General features: G+C 53.7%; 4 protein-coding genes across 4 annotated transcripts; 1 reads left to right on the top strand and 3 right to left on the bottom strand.

Annotated features, from left to right (window-relative positions):
- Positions 1-714: 714 nt before the first annotated feature.
- MONBRDRAFT_23236 (uncharacterized protein) lies at positions 715-1573 on the bottom strand (the record flags this gene model as incomplete). The annotated part of the gene is made up of 4 exons (XM_001743493.1): positions 715-780; positions 882-916; positions 940-1292; positions 1377-1573. 4 exons carry the CDS (start codon positions 1571-1573, stop codon positions 715-717), a joined length of 651 nt encoding a protein of 216 aa, XP_001743545.1.
- Positions 1574-3695: 2122 nt separating this feature from the next.
- MONBRDRAFT_23237 (uncharacterized protein) lies at positions 3696-13222 on the top strand (the record flags this gene model as incomplete). The annotated part of the gene is made up of 35 exons (XM_001743175.1): positions 3696-3783; positions 3878-3992; positions 4100-4184; positions 4282-4327; positions 4450-4542; positions 4622-4761; positions 4937-5206; positions 5254-5400; positions 5483-5561; positions 5788-5858; positions 5969-6094; positions 6241-6299; positions 6387-6720; positions 6819-7052; positions 7254-7315; positions 7420-7525; positions 7622-7750; positions 7927-7964; positions 8036-8117; positions 8209-8282; positions 8562-8602; positions 8685-8720; positions 8779-8894; positions 9347-9433; positions 9516-9811; positions 9953-10353; positions 10464-10512; positions 10601-11036; positions 11196-11624; positions 12019-12112; positions 12241-12348; positions 12456-12559; positions 12685-12806; positions 12931-12980; positions 13104-13222. The coding sequence occupies 35 exons, from the start codon at positions 3696-3698 to the stop codon at positions 13220-13222; spliced, it is 4866 nt and encodes a 1621-aa protein (XP_001743227.1).
- A 160-nt stretch (positions 13223-13382) lies between these two features.
- MONBRDRAFT_34957 (uncharacterized protein) lies at positions 13383-15485 on the bottom strand (the record flags this gene model as incomplete). The annotated part of the gene is made up of 3 exons (XM_001743494.1): positions 13383-14873; positions 15058-15186; positions 15417-15485. 3 exons carry the CDS (start codon positions 15483-15485, stop codon positions 13686-13688), a joined length of 1386 nt encoding a protein of 461 aa, XP_001743546.1. The 3' UTR covers positions 13383-13685.
- Positions 15486-18038: 2553 nt separating this feature from the next.
- On the bottom strand, positions 18039-18963 carry MONBRDRAFT_14763 (uncharacterized protein; the record flags this gene model as incomplete). The annotated part of the gene is made up of 3 exons (XM_001743495.1): positions 18039-18307; positions 18443-18547; positions 18747-18963. The coding sequence occupies 3 exons, from the start codon at positions 18961-18963 to the stop codon at positions 18039-18041; spliced, it is 591 nt and encodes a 196-aa protein (XP_001743547.1).

An 18963-nucleotide genomic window follows, 5' to 3' on the forward strand; every position in this document is an offset into this window, starting at 1 on the left:
TAGAGAGAGAGAGAGAGAGAGAGAGAGAGAGAGAGAGAGAGAGAGAGAGAGAGAGAGAGAAAGTCGTGCTTACATGAAAAAGAACAAAAGAAAAAAAAAAACAAGGTGTGTTGTGTGTGTGTGTGTCGCTGGGACGTGGCTAAATTCGGCCTGTGCTCGCTCTTCTCCCGCGTCAGCTTGTGTGCCGGGCAGCTTTGGGGGAGGGGGTGAGAGAGAACCTGGCTCTTTCTTTCTCAGGTGTGTGCTGTGTTGACGTGCTATACATGTCCTACTTGCCCTTGTCGTGATCGTCCGTCTCTGTCCCGGCCATGTTGACTGGCATCACGACACTTGCGCCGTTTTATGAGCAAACTGCCATTTAGGGATCCAAAGAGGAGGGGTTGAACGGCCTCTACTGCCACTGATTCGCAGGCCGTTTGTCTGACCCTGTCCCGTACCATGCCACATGCATCACGGTGGTGTAACTTTACTGTTTCACTATGAATGTCCACGATGCCGCCGCCTGGCGCGGTCGCGACAACGACAACAACAACACAAGCACCACCTCACATGCTTACTGAAGCAAGACCCGCTGACAATGGGCAAGCGCTAAGTTTGGGTCGGTGGGTAAAGTGTGATGGTATTACACTTGTGTTCAGTGGGTAAGTGTGACTGAAAGATATACTTTATAAAACAGTCTGCAACTCGTTTGAGCAGGTTTCGGCCATAGGAAAACTACTTGTGTGCCACATAACTGAGGTAGATGGTCCAAAAGAGACCAATAAAGTTGGCAAACAGAACCTACGAGGCGCGAGCAAACCGGATCAAGGCCACACGGCATCAAGGCAGGCACAGTCTTCTTCCCCAAAAAGCCTTGGCTACGCATCGATCGGCACACCAACCTGGTACATGGGCGGGATGACAGCAAAATTGATGGCTTGCACAGGGACCCAGACGGACCAATTGCTGGCAGAAGCGCATCCACGGCCAAGTGAGCTGTCGAAACACGAGCAACAAACACACACACACACACACACACACACACACACACACACACACACACACACACACACACACACACACACACACACACACAAGGGAGACGGTGGGCCGGGCCAACGCACGTCACGATGGTGCCGAAGAGCTCGTTCTCCAGCATGTTGGGAATGACATGGCCACGTCCCTCGAGAAGGGCGAGGAGAGACATGAACGATGCAAGAAAAGGAGGGGTAAACAGTGCTTGGTCCGCAAACACACGCAGCAGGACCGTCTTGAAGGCGGCTCCCGGCAAGAAGCGATTGAGCACGTTGTACCTGCCAAGCCGAAGTGGAGGGGTCAGGGGTTGGCGAGCACGCACAGATGGCAAGGGGCTGTGTTTGAGCGACACGCATGCCTACCAGTAGTGAAGCAAGGGGGCAACCAGCAGCATGGAAAAGCCGCCAAACTTGAGTAGGCGTTCCCAGTCCAGCGCCGGGGCATGTTCCACCAGCAGCTGGGCAGCGCCGTCGGCTATCATGCTGATGATGCCTGCGGTGATGGCTTTAGTGAGCACGGGCTGCGTTTGCAGCGCGCGGCTGTAGCTTCGAAACGCCATGGCAAAGGTGGAGGTAGAAGTGGCGGCGCTGGTGGCAGGACGAGGGACTTGTTGGGAGCTGGAGCGCGCGCCTAGGAGCAAGAGCGGGCGAATGCGGGACCAGAGTGGAGTGGTGCGTGGCAGGGACGAGGGTGTGGCCAATGTGTGGCCAGCAGGGACGGAGCTGATGGAGGGTGCTCTACAACGGCCAAGGGTGCTAAATGTGCGGCGGGCGCACACCGTGCTTCCGTATCCCCTACGCAAGCCCACTGCGGCAGCCATCAGAGCGTCAGGGATTGCTGGAACAAGCTGTTGCGATGACAAGCACACAGCCTGCAAAGGCAAAACGGGGCAGTGCAAAAGGCTCCATGGCCACCACCACGGGCGTGGCCAAGCACCATCACACGTCAGCGCGCCGAGTCGCCAGTCGGAGTGGACAAGCCTTTCGTCATCACTCACAAGATGCAGTCAGGGAGAACCAGACCATGGTGGACACGCTGTCGGCTATGAAAAGAAAAATGAGAGCGGTCTTGGTTTGGTCCAGTGAACACCCGCACCCCGTGGCCTGTCAAGAAGCAGCTGCCAGTTCCAAGCCGAGGCCTGGGTGAGGCCAATCGAAAAACCAACAACCCTTTGCATCGCGCCCACAGACAGGATGCTCTTTGCCCCATCTTCCGAATTTGCCCCAGGCCTTTCACCCAATCAACCCCCCCTCAGGCAGCTCCAGACCCCCTCGCCTTGTATCCCAGCCCAGATGCCGCCCACACACACACACGCATGGAGCCCATGAGGGAGCTCATCGCGCCGTACCCGTCACCGTCGCGGCTGCGCCTCAAATGTCAGACAATCACCGGATTGTCAGACCAATTGTCAGCTTGTTATTGTCAGACATTATACGTTGTAGGACTGAAAATTAACTTTGTGGGTCGCGGATGTCGCAAGCACACACCATTGATTTGGATGATTCCCTTTGTGGTTTTGGGTGTGACGAGCACTGCATACGGGTATGCAAATTACTTAATCTCTATGCTTGAAACTGTTTGCACATGTATGACACTCCCGCGCTGCAGGTAGACTTTACGTCGTTCATGATGGAGCTTGCTCTCTCTGAAAACTTGGCGTCTTCATAAATTCTCTCTTGCACACACACACTCTCTCTCTGAAAACGCTCTCTTTCCTTTACTATCTGCACCTCATTCATCCACCTCTCTCTCACTCCCCTCCCCTTCTCTGAAAAACTCACTCTCGCTCACACACTCTCTGTCTCTGTCTCCCAGAGATTCACACACACTTTCTCTCTCTCGCTCACTCGTGTGTGTGTGTACGGTCCTTGCTCGTTCTGCTCGTTCTGCTCGTCTGGTCTGGTCGATGATCCCTTCTTGGCGGCCGCCGTGTCTCCCTGCCTTCCTGGCTTGCTTGGCTTGTGCTCTTTTGGAGTCAAGGGCTTGAGTGTGCTTGGGGGCTGGGTTCTTTCTTCTTTGTTGTTCATGGCTCTATCCGCTCATTTCTTGCGGTTGATCGATCCGTTGAATCTGGTCATAGGACGGGGTGGGCCTGACGTGACGCGAGCAGTTGCTCGCGATAGGTTGGCCGACCTTTCAAACTCGGGACGGCAAAGCAGGTGAGCACAGGCTCGTTGTATTGCAGTCTTCTGCTCGGTTTCTGGGCATGGATCCGGGCCACCAAGAGCGCCATACCCTCTTTGATGCATCCATCACGGCCCGCCCATGTAGCTGTTTCCGCTGGCGTGCTGTTGCTCGCTGGCCGGCCTTGCCACGGCTCGTCGAGGAGCTGATCTCGTCAAAGCAATTTAGTTGCGGTACGTCGGGCATACTGGCTCGGCACTCGTGACCCCTGTGTACCCCCACTGCTAGTGCTCTTTCCTCTCCACACCACTGGGAAGTCCTTTTCTTTTCTCTTTTTTTTTTTCTTTTTTTTTTTTCCTTTTTTTTTTTCCTTGAGAAGTGAGAGGCCGGAGGAAGAAGAGGGCCGTTCCCATGCGCATGTTCAGTGTAGCTTCATCGCGTCGATCAGTCGGGCTGTGCGCGATTCCCATTCCTCGGGCACTTTGAAATAACATCTTTTTTTGTTTGCCCCCATCCCCTGTGGCAGCCAGTCGACCCGCTTCTTCTGCTTCGGCATCATGCCTGCCAGCGACAATGCCGAGATGCCCGGCATCACCGAAGTTGAAATCGAACAAGCCCGAGAGGACGACGCAAACTTCAATGATGGTCTGACCCGTGCTCATGTGGCGTTAGATGCAATCTGAAAAACCTGTGCTTGAGATGCCACTCTCTCCTAACCCTTTCAACCCTTGCGCCTTAGTGAGACCCCAATCGACAGAGGCAGGCACCCGCCACAGCACTGAACGCACCTTCACCGACTGGAATCGGGAGGAGGAGTTGAACAAAAACCTCATTCCTGACGATGAAGATGAAACGTACGTCTATCCCATCACCCAGTGGATCATGCGCTTCTTGAAGCGCACGCAGATCTGCGCATCGCTGACACGCCATACATGGCTATCTGACGCTTTGCCGCCGCCAGGAAACAAGAGAGCACGAGTATCGTGCTCATTGTTATGGGCACCATCCTGTTTGCCCTCATTCTGATTCTCAGCGTCATTTCCAAGGTTCTTACCGGATTTTTGCTCTTGCTCCGCTCTCTTCAATGGCCTGTGGCCCAGCCTCACCCTGCCCCGCATGGCATGACTTCATCATTCAATCTAGCTTGGTTTTGTGGCGTTGACAAGCGAGCTCCGCCATGCAAACAACCGTGCGTTATCACGGGCCATCATTTCTTCTGGTTCACCCACAGCCAGCTGCGCCCCGCGACATTCCTTTGAGCCAACTTTTTGCTATTTCACTTTGTGTCTTGACCCGGACTGCCACCTGTAGAGACGGTGATTGATCACCAGGATTGGTCCGACTTGTCATTGCAGGGCAAGCGCAGCTACGCTGCGCTTGGACTCATCCTCATCAGTGCTCAAGGTACCAATGTGCATTTCTGCTCTCCAGTCATCACCATTCTGCACGCTCACGTGATGCGACGTGCTTCGCGCATGTGCAGTGTTGGACTTTGCCTGGTGTCTGGGTCGTATGATACTCGTGGATCGCCAGTGGAACCAGTGGCCAGGCTGGAAAACGTTTGGTCTCATGGCCATGGTCGCCTGCCTCGAGTCGGCTGGCCTCGTCACCTTTGTTCTTTATGTGCGTACGCCCTCGCCCCTATCCTTCATTGTCGCAAAAGATTTTACCCATACAAAGTCATCTGTGCTCGAGATTATTCCCATCGCCGTCCCTAATGGAATGACCCAAAAAAAGACGCTTTTTTTCTCGTCCCGCTTACTTATTTTATTTATTTATTTTTTTCCCCTTGCACTAGGTGGCCCCGCGGCTGCATGCCTACATTGTGATTGCCCTCATGGGCTGCGTTTATCTGTTTCCCCGTCTCGAACTTTTCAAGTGGATGGGGCTGGCTCAGAGCAACGACCATAGCACCGGTATTATCGAGCTGTTCCCTGTGCGCCCCATCTACCTGGCTGCTTGGCTCACCCTCTCCCCTGTCTCACCATGTGTGTCCGTTGCCCAGAGCACACCCCATTGCTCGACGGCGACTGGGCCAATATCCACGCCGATACCGACAGCCGCTCACGTAGGTCCTGACTCTTTTGGCTGGTCCGGGATGTCTTTGCTGCCCAGCGTTCGATTGAAGCCAGTCGGCGCGTCCTCATGTGCGCGCATTTAACAGTTCAAAACCAACACCCGCAAGTCATCATCAACTCGCGCCAAGGCTTCTTCTCCAAGCATCTGGAGCGTCCCCTCTGCTTGTTTGGTCATGCCATTCAGGTCAGCTTTGAGCCTGATCGTCTCCGTCGTGTTGAGGTCACAAGGTCATGCTAATTGTGCCCCCCTGGACCTTTGAATTTAGCTGGCGGCGCTGATCCTGGTTCCCGTCTTTCTTGTCACCTACCTTGACTCGAGCAATAATTTGGCCATGCGCATTGCCAGTGAGTGTCGTTCCTGCGTGTTGCGCCTCTTGCCTCGAACCATGTTTGGGGAAAGCCCTTACTTTATTCCTAGACTCGGTCTCGTTCCCGTCCTTGTCTTTCTGTTCTTGTACTCGCCTTTCTTGTTCTTGTCCACATTTGCCTTCCTTCTTTTCCTGCCTCTATAATGCTCAAGCACCGCCCATGCATGTCTATTCTGACCCTGCGCCTGTGCCACCGTGTCTAGCTCCGCTATCTCTCTTGGCTCTGGCCATCTCGTGGAGTCCTCTCGTGCAAGAGAGTTTAAGCAAGAGCAGGGTACGGTTCCTCGATCAAAAGTCACGAGCCACGATGCTCAACCATTTATAGCACTCACCTTTTGACGTGTTCTTGCTTCCACGCTATTTCTCCGCTTGCGTTCCAATTAGAACGAAGAATTGCGCGCCGCAGATCTACACGTCAATGGCCTGCCATCTGACCATCAGCACGAGTTTACTGAGCACCGCTTTACCCCATCCTCCACCCGTTCGACGGTCATCTTCATCTTCCTCAAGGTCTTGTTGTTCGCCTGCCATAACACCATGTTCTCAATCTGACTGTCCGGCTGTCCTGGCTCCCTGTCGTTGCTCATGCTGAACGGCATTGGCACGCCGACGTGGATTTGGGATCGTTGCACTCACTGGTCGTGTCCTGTGAATAGTGTGGCTTTCTGCTTGTGGGCATTCTCATCAGCGATCTGCTGCAATCAGGAAGCACACTGTACGTCCAGGCCGTACCATGATCATGGGTATTTGGTTTCGCTCAAGTCTGACGACACTAAACCCCCACAACCTCGGCTTGTCGCAGATTTTTTGATAGAGATGTCATTGCTTCCATTGGCGACGACCCCTACATTCTACATTGGCTCATCGTCCAACTCGTGGCCAGCTATATCATGTATACCTTTGTGCGCCATGGTATCATGATGGGTCTTCAGCGCCAATGCCTGGCTGCCCCCATGTACTGCTCGACCCCGGTTGCTCTTGTCATGTTGCTGGCCCTGTCGCAATATTCCAATCGCCTGGGCGTGAAAATCAACCAAGTCCACGTCGACACCGACGTGCTCTACCTCCTTGTCTTTGCCGGCGTGGTTTGGTTATCCTCCATCTTTGTCACGTTTGGCTTTGTATGGAAACGCAAGGTCGGTCCGCTCTCCACGCCCCCGCTTCTTTGTATATACACTCCCTGGAGGCTAAAGTCGTTCTTTGAAATTGTCCAAACCTTGGGTGTGTCACCTAGATTCCACGGTTGGCTCTGCATGAAAACCTGTTTTATCAGCCGTCCTTTTGTGCTGCACTCCTGGAACCTTTTGTGTTGCTTAACCGACGCTCTGTTGACGAATGGGCCCGTCATTCTGAGGGCGACATCCTGTCCACGGAAGATGAGCTCCTCAAAACCCGCCTGTATATCTGCACTACCATGTATCAAGAAGAGGAAAAGGAGATGCGCAAATTGCTGACTTCGGTGCTTACGGTAAGCGCAAGCGTCCGTCATGCCAACATGCAAGAGACCACGAGGCGGGCATGGGCAACAAAATGATTGCTTGCGCACACTGCGCACACTGGCTCTCCTCTCCTCCCTCTTCTCCCTCCCTGCCACCTCCCCCTCTTTTAATTTGATGCTGACGTCAGCACTCTTGGCCGACATTGTCAATGATGAATTGTGGTTGCTCAGGCTGGTCATGATCTGGCACCTCGCTGTGAATGTCTGGAGTCGCACATCTTCATGGACGGCGGGTCAGTGCTTATGTGGCCCTTGATGGTGCCGTGCTTGTGCTTGCATGACCTTGGGTGTGTTAACACTCGGTTTTCTTGGTTTTTATTTTCCCTCTCGTGCTCAGAATGAAGGGAGATGAACCTGGTCTTGCTGCCTTGCGCCTCCTGCGCATTTTGGACGAATGCTTGCAAAAACAAAAACTCAAGCCCAAGTGCCGCACAGATGTGATGGTGAGCATGGCCAACATTTCCAATTATGGGTACACTACTTGCGGAAACTGGCATTCTGTTTCATCTGCGCCACACTCTGCCGTACCACATTTGCAGGGTGGAAGCAGCCGCCGAGGCCGGCGCCGCATCTTCACTCCTTATGGCTGCCGCATTGAATTGACTGCGCCGGGTCCTTTCCGAGTCAGCATTCACCTCAAAGATCCGGCCAAAGTGAAGAAAAAAAAGGTTGGCTTGGGCTCAGAAAGAGGATACAATGCATGCTATGATGTTTGATCGTTGCAGAGCCGTTTTTGCCTTTTTTTTTTTTTTTTTTTTTTTTTTACTTTCAAGCCGCCTTCCATTGCCAGCTTCTCAATTCTTGCCATTGACTCGCTCCCGCGCTTTGCTGATGTGTCCAACAGCGAGCCTCCCAGTTCATGTACATGTACTACATTATTCGGTATGACTACAAGCCCTGGTCGTTTGACGCCTTTGTTCTTCCACTCAATGTCTGGCAAAATGGCTGCTTAGGTACCTGCTGGACGAAAACCGTATTCCGAGCGAGTCGGCTTACATCCTTGCCACCGATGCTGATATCGGTTTTCGCGCCGAGGTGTGTCTAGCCTCATGTCGTTTTCATTCACACCTCTCCACTCGACCTGGCAATGAGATTGATGGCGGCCCGATGGGGGTGTTTTTGACAGGACGTGACACCCTTGATTATGATGATGGCTCGCGACCGCAAGGTCGGCGCTGTTTGCGGGCGCACTTATCCCCTGTACGTATAGCCCATCTGCCCATCTTGTCCCCAAATGCTGGCTCGTGTTGATGAAATGACTTGGCCCGCCCACTTGGTGGACCTTCACTCAACAAATATTCAATTCAAAGTCTCTCACAAATGACGGGGGCGTTTTTTTTTTTTGTTTTTTGTTTTTTTCTGTTTTTTTTTTTTTTTTGTTGTTGTTGTTGTTGTTGTTGTTGTTGTTGTTGTTGTTGTTGTTGTTGTTGTTGTTGTTGTTGTTGTTGTGTTATTCTTTCTTCTGTTTTCGTCTTTTAGGGGTCACGGCCCGTTGTACTACTACCAAGCTTTTGATTACAGTACGTGACGGTACACCTTTTATCCAATACCCTGCGGGCTTTGCAATTGTGGCAATCTCATGTTCGGGCTCCTTGTGTGTAGGTATCGGCCATTGGTTCCAGAAGAGTGCCGAAAACGGTGCGCGCTTCAACAATCATCAAATACCCTTTGCTTCCTATGATTTTGACGTTTTCAGTCTGGGAGCTGCGGGGAGTATCAGAGAACATCATTTTTCTCTTGCTCTCTCACTTTCATCCTCTTGTTTGCTTTTGCAGTTCTGGGAACTGTACTGTGCTGCCCGGGCTGTTTCAGGTGTGCCGCCTTGCATTGTCTTCTGTACTCACCCTGGTGATACCGAAATACGCTCTTCTTACGTAACAACAAACGCCTGTGCGCTATTTCATTTTTGCTTGCTTTTGCTCTCCATCTGTTGTTTGATTGCTGCTCTATGTTCCCTTCTCTTGCATTTGTTGGAATGCCGTGAATTAGTCTTTATCGCATTGATGCTCTGCGAGAGTGTGTTTTGGAGTATTCCACAAATGTGACCCGAGCCTTTGAGTTTTTGATCAAGGACATGGGAGAAGATCGCTGGCTGTGTACCTTGCTTGTCACCCGTGGCTGGCGCCTTGATTATTGTGCCGCCGCCAAGGCAAGCTCCCTGTGAACCCTTCCTCCTCAGGCCCACCTCGGCTGCTGGAAGCAGCACGGCATTCATGGCACCTGCTCATACTCCGCGTGGCTTTCTCTGCTTGCTGGTTTTATAGGACGACACCTACTGCCCCGTTGACTTTAAAGAATTCTACAATCAGCGGCGCCGTTGGATTGTTTCGACAATCGCAAACATCATTGAGGTCCGCCCGCACCAACACGAGCTAGTCGGTCACGGCGTGCACCTTGACCCTTGCTGTCACTCACACATCCCGTCACCCCCAGGTGTTGAACAAGACGAGTGTGGCTGTGCGCCGCAACGAAGCCTTTACAGTACCATATGCCTTTTACCAAGGCCTGATTCTGCTCAGTACCATGTTGTCGCCGGCCACTGTGATTTTGATCATTGTTGGTGGTCTCCAGTACATCCTGCACTGGCCCGTCGTGGCCGTGTACTGCATCGTCTTTGGCGCCAGTTTGGGCTATTTGCTTGTTTGCATGGTCTTTAGCCAGAATGTGCAGATCAATGTGGCCAAGGCTCTGACTGGCATTTTTGCCGTGATCATGGGCCTCGTCTTTGTGTACGTAGAGTGGTCGTACTTAGGTTGCCATTGGGTCTGATGCATGCCAAGCCTCCTTCCCCCCGGCTGCCTATGCCATATTCTGATGCTGCTTGTCACCTGCACTTGTTCTTGCCCATCGGCTGAAATGCATCTTTCTAGGGGCCTGATTGCGCAGACCGTGGACAACATCCACGACGCCGTGCACCCGCCATCGACAGCCACTACCACGCCGCAGCACATGCACCCAACAAATCCCTTGACCACCCCGTCACCACATCACAATCACACTACCACCCCCAGCGCTGAAGCTGAATTCCTGGAGACCTTCGCTGCCAGTCCCACGGAGATGCTCGCCACGTTCACTGCCAGCCCCGTGGACTTTATGGCCACTTTGCTTGGTGGGCATGCCAAGGTCGCTGCGGGTGCTGACTCGATCAGCGTGACAGTCATCTACTTGCTGGTCATGATTGGCATGTTTTTGGTGGCCGGCTTCCTCCATTTGGGCGAGTTCATGAGCTTGGTGCACGGCGCGTGGTACCTCCTTGCGTTGCCCTCTGGCTGTAAGTACTGGCCCGGCTGGCACTCGCCCGCCAAGCTGCGTACCTTGACTTCCCAGTCCAACCGCCGCAGTCTGGCCTCACTCATGGGTTGTCCCTCATGCTGGATGTAGATCTCTTCCTCCTGATCTATGCATGCTGTAACCTGGACGATCGCAGCTGGTATGACACGCTTTTGCTTTGGTAAAGCTTTTGCCCACCCGACTGTATTTGTTCTCATGCCCGCTCGATTGTGGTCGGGGCTGCACAGGGGTACGCGCGAGACGATCACGACGACCAAGTCGAAGAATGTCAACACCTCGAGCTTGTCATTTGGCTTCTTTCGCGGATGCGGCTGGCACCCAAAGGAACCTTTTGTGCATTTCCTGGGCCGATTGATCTGTTGTCGGCCTTGGACGGATCCAGAATATCTGGAGCAAGAGCCTGATGAGGAACAACCAGACGTGACCACGCGCGACCCACTCAAGTGGCAGTTGCGTCGCACAGTGTTGGCGGACGGTACCACCCAGTTTGAGGTGGTGTGCTTGCCAGTCCTGCAGCTCCTTGATACACTGCAGGCTGCCGTGATTGATGACGTGCCCAACCCCCATTTGCTGGTGCAAGAATTTGCGGCTGCCATCCGTTCTTGCCCAGAGCTGCTGTTGTCCAATGCAGCCTGGGTGCGGGCCTGGAGCAGCGAAATCATGGTCAGTCTGATGTTTTGTGCCTCTTGCAATACAATGCAACAAAGATGAAGGACAGGTGGGAAAGAGCGAGTGAAGGAGAGTGAGTCAAGATGGTTTTTGTTGTTGTTGTTGTTGTTGTTTTCATCTGGTCTATGGCGCAATGGTGCCACCTGCTTTTAGACGTTCAACGAAAGTTTCCTGGCTGAGATTCGGAATCATGTGCCAGCCATCATTGAGGATATCAAGGCGTCTATGAGGACCATCAATGGGGACTTTCAGTCAAAGCTACTCCAGCTTGGACAGCGACCTAACACAGCCATCTCATTGGCCAGCACCGTGGCGTCTATGAACACCGTGGCCTGGGGTGATGAGGCCCCATCGCAATTCAAAGTTCTGCGTACGCACGAATGGCTTCAGAGCTTTGGCTTGGACACGCCCGAACTTGAGGCTCGCCTGATTGCCAACGGCTACGACGACAACACGTTTCTGCGCCACCTGTCAGCCAAGGACATTGATGAGATGGGCATCTCCGACTTTCGGGCCGGCCAAGCCATCAAGCGTTCGCTGTTGGCGGCGGTGCGCTCGGGCCAAGTTGCCCGACCTCGGGAGGTAAGCCTTCCGTTACAACCCAGATTTTTTTTTTTTTTTGCCAGCTTCCAAGTGGCCACCAATGGTGTACAGTCAGGTTTCCAAGTGCTAACTGGCTGATTGTGATATCCTTGCGTGTCATGGTCTTGGAAACAATGGCAGCGAGAGGCTTCCAGCTTGCCCTTGTGGCTCAGTCATAACCACTTGTACGATTATTATCCACACTTCACCTTTTTTGGTTTTCGAGACGACGATCTCGAGGCCATTGCTGCCCTCGATGTTCAGCAGCTTCGCGAGGTGGGTACCCGCATGTGTCTGTTTCTATTTGGCACAGCTTGAAGACCGTACCGTATGTGTTCAGGAAGAGGCTACACAGCTTGATCCGCGCTTCAATGCTGGCATTGCTTCGTTATAGATGGGCATTTGCAAGCGTGCGCACCTACAGAAGGCTGAGCTGGCTATATCTTATCTGGCGGCCTACCTCAACGCTGAGGCTGACAAGAATAAGCGTAAGATTATCCCGCGCCTGTGCCTTTTACTTGCTCTCAAGTTTCCTTCTCAAAATTTGCGATGACACATCAAGGGCGCTTGCTGTTGCCTACTGACCGATGCTTGTTGCCGAATACCTGTGTTGCAGTCTTGTCAAATGACCAATTGCAGCGCAAAGCCAAGGACTTGTGGATCAAGCTTCCCATGCATACGCTCAAGGACATGAGTTCTCGCTCCAACCGTGCCAATGAATATGGTGTGTACCATGCATGCCCAATCGGCCGACCCAAATGTGCCTCGACTGCAAGCTTTTGCTCATCCTTATTGGGGCTTGGTATCTTGGTATACACTGCACTGCTGCAGCATTTTGGCACGGGTTTATCCAGCACCGACTGGGATCCCATCTGGATAGTACGGCACGTGAGCAGGAGCTCAAGGGCAAGCTCAAGAGCATGAAAAACCGAGCGGTGCGTGCCTGTTGGGTTAAATGTGGTCGACACGCTCACTCGAGTGAATTGTAGAATCGCTGGCTCCTGGCTTGCGTCTGTGCTCATTTTCTGCGCCACTGTGCGATGCGCTTGTTTGCCTGTAGGTTTTGACCCTCTTCGTCATCAACGCCATGTGGCTGGTGTTGATTTTGATTCTGAACGGCAGCTCAGCCCACGGACTGAAGCTCTTGGGCACCAATCCCCTTGGCGTAGCCTTTTTGATTGTGTATGTCGCAGCTGTCTCCTGTGCTTTGATGCTGCCTGCTTTGGTTTTTTGTGTGTCCCGCTCCACGTGCATCAAAACCCTTTGTTTCTCACCCAAGGACAACGTCTTGGCTCTGCTTCCGTAGCTATGGCCTGCTGTTTGTTATTCAGTTTCTGTGCATGCTGGTGCATCGATGTACGTCACTCTGCGCCTCAATTTGCAGGCTACCCTGGCGCTGACCCCGTCGGCTCAGCTCGGCTTTTTGATGTTCATTCGGCTCATTCCATTGTGCAAACCTGCTGGGCAATCATCTGGCAGACGGCACCTTGATGCAGTATGTGGCCAGCGTCTCAGTAGCCACATCGATGGACATGGTGGTGGGCATGCGCGATGATGACGTGGTGGCCGTGCGCCACGACAGATTTGAGCGATTGTAGATGGTCACGCTTCTTTCGAATGTCTGCTTTGCTGTTTTTGTTTCTTTCTCTTGATTTCTGCTGCTTTGATTTGACCGGCAAGAATGCTTCCTTACTCTTTATGTCATTGTATGATGCCGTGAATCGATGATATATCTTCCCTGTGTGTGCTTCGGAGATTTTTTTTTTTTTTTTCAATCAAGCCAGTCAGTCAACAAGGTTGACGCGGTATGGTGCGCGCCATGAAGTGGGAAGAAAACGTAGAGAAGATAACACGTGCGAACAACGACGAAAAAAACCAAACACCACAAGGGGGCACTCGCCCAGTGAGCCGCTTGTTTTGAGCTCGCCACATCCATGAACAAGAGAGGTGACCAACGTTCAAAGCATGCCGGGACCTACTGCAGCAAAGCAAAACAAACAAGCCAAACAGAAAAGAAAAGAAAAAAGGGCGGTGCAACAAATACTCTGTTGTTTGGTTTTCCTAGTTCTCCAGCTGTCGGATCTTAATCTGCGCTGTTGCGAGCTGCTTCTTCAGATCCTCAATCTCCTTGCGCTGTGAATGCCACGCCTTGAGCAGCTCCTTCTCACCCTTGGGGGCAACATCACCGTCGTCGTTGGCAGCCGCCTTGGCATCCTGCTTCACCGACTCGGCGACGGCCAGGGTGGCACGGGATGGGGGTTCGTAGCCGTCCTTGAGGGAGATGCGACGAGGCTCAGCGTTCTCGCCGGCAAGCCACTGCTCAGCAGAGAGGACGGCGCAGTCCTCCTTGGTGGGAGGGAAGATGTCCTCCTGGAAGAGGGTGGACTTGCGGGGCACGGTCATCTTGATGACCTCGACAAAGCCCTTGGGCGTGAGCTTGTAGAAGCGATTGATCTCGCACTCCCCCACATCGAGGGCGCGCTTGGGCATGCTGCACACGCCGCGCTGGGGAGTGGACGATTGGTACGCGCTGATAAAGTGGGCATGGGGGGCTTCGTCGATGAGCTCAAAGTAGCGGATGTTGCCATCACCCTTGCCGGCCAGGTAGACAATGCCCGTGTCCTCGTCGTAGTAGGGGAAGATGGTACCCGAAGATGTGTCGATCATCTCCAGCTTGAGGGCCTTGGACATGTCGTCGGTGTTCCACACGCCGTACTGACGCTCGTTCATGCGGCTAAAGCCAGCGGAGAAGATGCGGTTCTTGGAACCACACCAGACGGCACGCGACGACTTGGCACCCTGGTGACCGTCGGTCTCGGCCTTGACCTCACCCGAGCGGGCATCAATGATGCGCAGCTTCTTGTCCTTGGAGGTGGTGACAAACTGCGAGCCGTCCCAGTTGAAGGACATGGAGTAAATGGTATCCTGGTGGCAGGAGATCTCGACGACGGGCTGGCCGGTACCAATGTTCCAGCCGAAAATGACATAGTCAAAGCCGGCCGAGAACAGGATGTTCTCGGCTGTTGGGTGCCATTCCACGAGACCAACGCGACGCTGGTGACCGCGCAGGTCAACCACGGGCTCGGTCAGGTTGTCCTTGAGACCACCCTCGGGGATTTCCCACACCTTGACGGTGCAATCCTCCGAAGCCGAAGCAATGACGTAGTCGTTGAAGGGGCAGAACTGGATATCCAGAACAGCGGCAGAGTGACCCGAGATCTTGGGCGCGTTCAAGTCCAGGCGACCAGTCTGAAGGGGTGATCCGACGATCCAGCAAGCAAGGCAAGGCAAGGCAAGGCAGACGGGGAACCGGCACGTGATTTATTTTATTTGCAGGGACAAGGAACAAGAGCTGATGTTTGTGCAATATTCAGCGTGGCAGAGTTGCAAGTGCCCAAATCAGGCAACAATTAAGAGGAGAGGAGCAACTCACGTTCTCGAGGTTGATCACGGTGAAGGCGCCACCACCAGCGCTCTCAAGGACAACCGCAAGGAATCGGGCGTTGACCGAGCAAAAGGGTGAATCCCAGGCATTGCGGGTAATGCGGATGCCATCATAGCACTGTAACCGTTGAGGCAACACGAAGGCGGAACCAAATGACCAGGGTTAGTCAAGCCAGTGCCATCGATGCCACCGTCACACGAAAGAAGATCCAAGAGGGGGGAAAAAAAAAAGAGAAGAAAGAGAAGAGTCCAAACGAAGAACAAAGGGAACGGCTGCTTCAAAAAATCAAAACAAGACCAAACACCCATCAGTGAACGATAACGGGTAGGGGGGGCGATCAAACGTACATCCTCACGCTTGGCAGCAGTGCCAAAGACGTGGCGAAACTTGGACTGGCGCACGACGCGGAACGACATCTTGAGGGTGGCTCACAAGGATAGAGCAATTGACCTGGCAATGGAAAGAAAAAAAAAAAAAAAAAAAAAGCACAAGACAAAATACAAAAAAAAAATTTGACTGCAAAAGCAAGAGCGCGCGCATAGAGGTGGGCGGAAGATGAGCTGCGGTGCGCACACGTCGGCGGAAAAAGGCGGGGGGTTTGCAAAGGGCACGAGATTTGGTGTGTGGTGGCATGAGATAAAAGATCAACACTGCCACTGGCACCCGCACTTGGAGAGCGAGATCAATGCCACCGCAAGCGGCCAACACACACTCTCTCTTTCATTCAAAAACACCAAAAATGGCAACCCAGAGCGTCGGAATATCGCGAGGAGAAAGTCAAGGCAGAGACGGCAGCCATCCTCAAAGCTCAAAACACCCGACCACAAGTTCGCTGTGCGGTGGAATGGCAGGAAGACCGTCGAGTTGGCCGTGACCCTTCAAATGCTTTTACTCACCCCAGCAGCGCTGCCAAAAGTGCCACTGACACTGACACGGAAGCAGACGAACGAGCAGAGCATCAGATGGCCACACTTGAATGCGGGAACCAAGGGGTGGCTAACGTTAGATCCTCACACTTACATACGGTGACGGCGCCCACCTCAGAATCCAACTCACCGCCCCATGTCACACCTGCGTGTCGGTTGTAAGCTTGTGGTGGCTTGAATAGTTGACTACTCGACGATCGGCTCGAGTGACTGTTCCTCCCATTATGCATTTTGTATTGTTTTGTGCCGTAAAAACAACCCTTGTATCAATACATAATTCGTCAGATCCTTTGTTGTTGTATCTTTGCGATCAGAAACCAGCTCGCGCGACACTATTTTGATGCGACAAAGCTCTTCTAAATTTAGCAACTAGGGCTGAGTGTCTGACATTATCGCTCTTTCTCTCATATCAAGTTTGAGTTGGCTTCTGGGGAAGGTGGGCTCTGGCCCCGAGAGCTTGGAGATGGCAGAGACGGTGTTGTTCGTGGATTAAAGTCTAAGGGAGGCGCAGAAAATCATTGTAGGCGTTGATGCGCCGGTGTGTGGGAAAGATGAGACAGAGTGACGACGGTGGTTTGACGCAAAAGGGGAAGGTACCCACCCACCTGTGAAAGCGCTGCGCCATGGCTCAGAAGGAGCTCCTGCTCGTGTATATGCCGCGCCACCTCTGTCCACAGTTGCTCGCCTTCCAACTGGATTGGCGCTTCCATGGGAAGATTCTGGATGAAGCGTGGCCCAACAGTATCCGTGGCATCAGATTCACATCAACGTGCCGCACCCCAAGTGCCCAAAGAAAAACCAGACGGGAGAGCGAGATGGGCTTAGGCAGCCACAAACAGGCACAAGTCTGAATTTGGTGACCCTCGCATGAGTCATCCAGCTAAAAGTGGCCTACTGACCGTTGTGTGCGGTATGCTCTCCAGCCCACTGGTTGCGTTGGCCAAGTCTTGCTGCAGCTCCGCTGCCACAAGCTGAAGCCACCCCCACTGCGAGGTCACCGGACCCAGCAGTGGAGCGAAAAGGTGCATGCGGCGTTCAGGTGGAGCCCAACAAGCCAGTGCCCCACAAGACTATGACTCCTTAAGTGCAGAGCGAATCAAGCCTGGGCACTCGTACCTCGAGCAATAGGGCATCGGCGCGTAATGCGGGATCGAGGGGATGGTCTAAGAAGGCATCGCCCTCCTCGGTGGTCGGGCTTGCGTCCCCAAAGCCTGCCTTGCCATGATCAGCGGGATTGAGCAGGTCCGGCAAAAGGTTGGTGGGTGTGGCATCTCGTTCACCCAGATATAGATCATCGCTAAAGCTCTGCCGGAACTGCGAATCGACGGCAGGAGTAAGGAAGCGACACCGTCGTCCCGGAAAAGGGAGACATGGGAAAAGAGGTAGCCTTGTGAGGGTGTCACACACATACGTGGAGGGTGCCAGGATGGGGCGCAGTGTCATGTGATGAATGAGGCGAGGCTGGATCAAACGCCGCTTGCCAGCCACCCGATTGGTGCGAGTGGTTGAGAGCGTCGGACGAATCAGCAACCTCCTCCTCCTCCTCCCCCTCCTCCTGCTCCTGACGCACAAAGGCAGGTGGGGAGCCCAGGAAAGCCTGAACCCACCCGTCTGGTGCCGCATCGTACTGCAGCTGTAAGTTCGCAAGTGGAGTGAGCATGCTGATGCCAACACTTGAAAACGCAATGGAAACTCCCAACTGCCAGCAGGGGCCAAGGCCACACACCATTTCGCCACAGCTAAAAGGGTTGGACGGCGAATGCGCACCCGGTGAGGGTGACGCTGAGATGGGAGTCCTATCAACAACATTGTGAGCCTTTTTGCAGCATTGCGACGATATGGCGTGACAGGGACCGGCGACATGCCCATCAAAGCGGGCCAATAAAAGTGGCCAATGTATGCCGATGGCAGATGGACCGAATGAGGCTCACGTGGTTTTGGAGGCAAGGTCGAGCTGTGGTACAAAGTTGATGTTGGGGAAGCAAATGCTGGGGTGCTCAATCATGAGCTTGAGGAGGTTCTGAGCACACCGGGGCACCGTGGTTAGCGTGGCAAGAAGCAGGTGCAGGTCGTCGGCGCTGGCCCCGCACACGCTGCCCAAGATTGGGGTATGGAGAGCCAACCTACCCGATTGATTTGCAGAGTGGGGCAAAAGACAATGAAGATGTTGTCCGGCTGCATGCGATTCTCCTCGGCGTGGCGCGCAATCTCGGCCAGGTGAAAGATGAGCCAGGCCAGAGTCTGATAGTGGGGCAGTGGTAAGGCTTGCAGTTGTCGCGCCAACTGCTCTGGCCCCGCGTCCTGTTCCACCACTATTCATGGGGCCCCAAAGACAGCGCAACACGGTGGGGGCAAGAAAGCGTAAAGTTGTGAGTGGGTGCATTTCTGCCACCCTTTAGTGAGAGGGCCGGTAACAACGAGACGGGGAGGCGAATCTTAAGACGAACGGGCCATAAAGTCTGGTCGCAATTGGTGCGTCAGGAGGGGATCGGGTAGTTCGCGGAAGTAGGCTTTGAGCACGCTCGCTGCCACGTGCACATGATCTGGCATCACTGCAGCGATGAAGGATGTTGATAAGCCCCAGAACAGTCCGTACGAGATGGAGCAGCAAGTGCGCCAGGCTGCGCAGCCCACCTTCTTTAAAGACGGCAGAGAGGTCGACGTATGAATCTGCGCACGGTGGTGGATTGACAGGCTGTGAGCCGAGGGCCTCCAGCCTAGGTGTGGACGGGGGCTCGGCTCGGCACCTACGTGTGTCAAAGTGCTTACGCACGGCTTGCACGTCAGTGGCGCGGCCTGAGACGCGATAGACGCCGACTTCCTCCAGCCCATGCTCGTGCACAAAGGAGATACAGCTGCGCACGATGCAGGGGATGTCGAGTCCATCGGCAAGGTGGGTTTCGGCCACTGCGTTGGTGAGGTCGACGCCAAACACGGGCTGCGATGCCCCGAGGAACGGGATCAGCAT

The sequence above is a fragment of the Monosiga brevicollis genome, genomic scaffold, assembly GCF_000002865.3.
Source record: "Monosiga brevicollis MX1 MONBRscaffold_3 genomic scaffold, whole genome shotgun sequence".
NCBI lineage: Eukaryota > Choanoflagellata > Craspedida > Salpingoecidae > Monosiga > Monosiga brevicollis.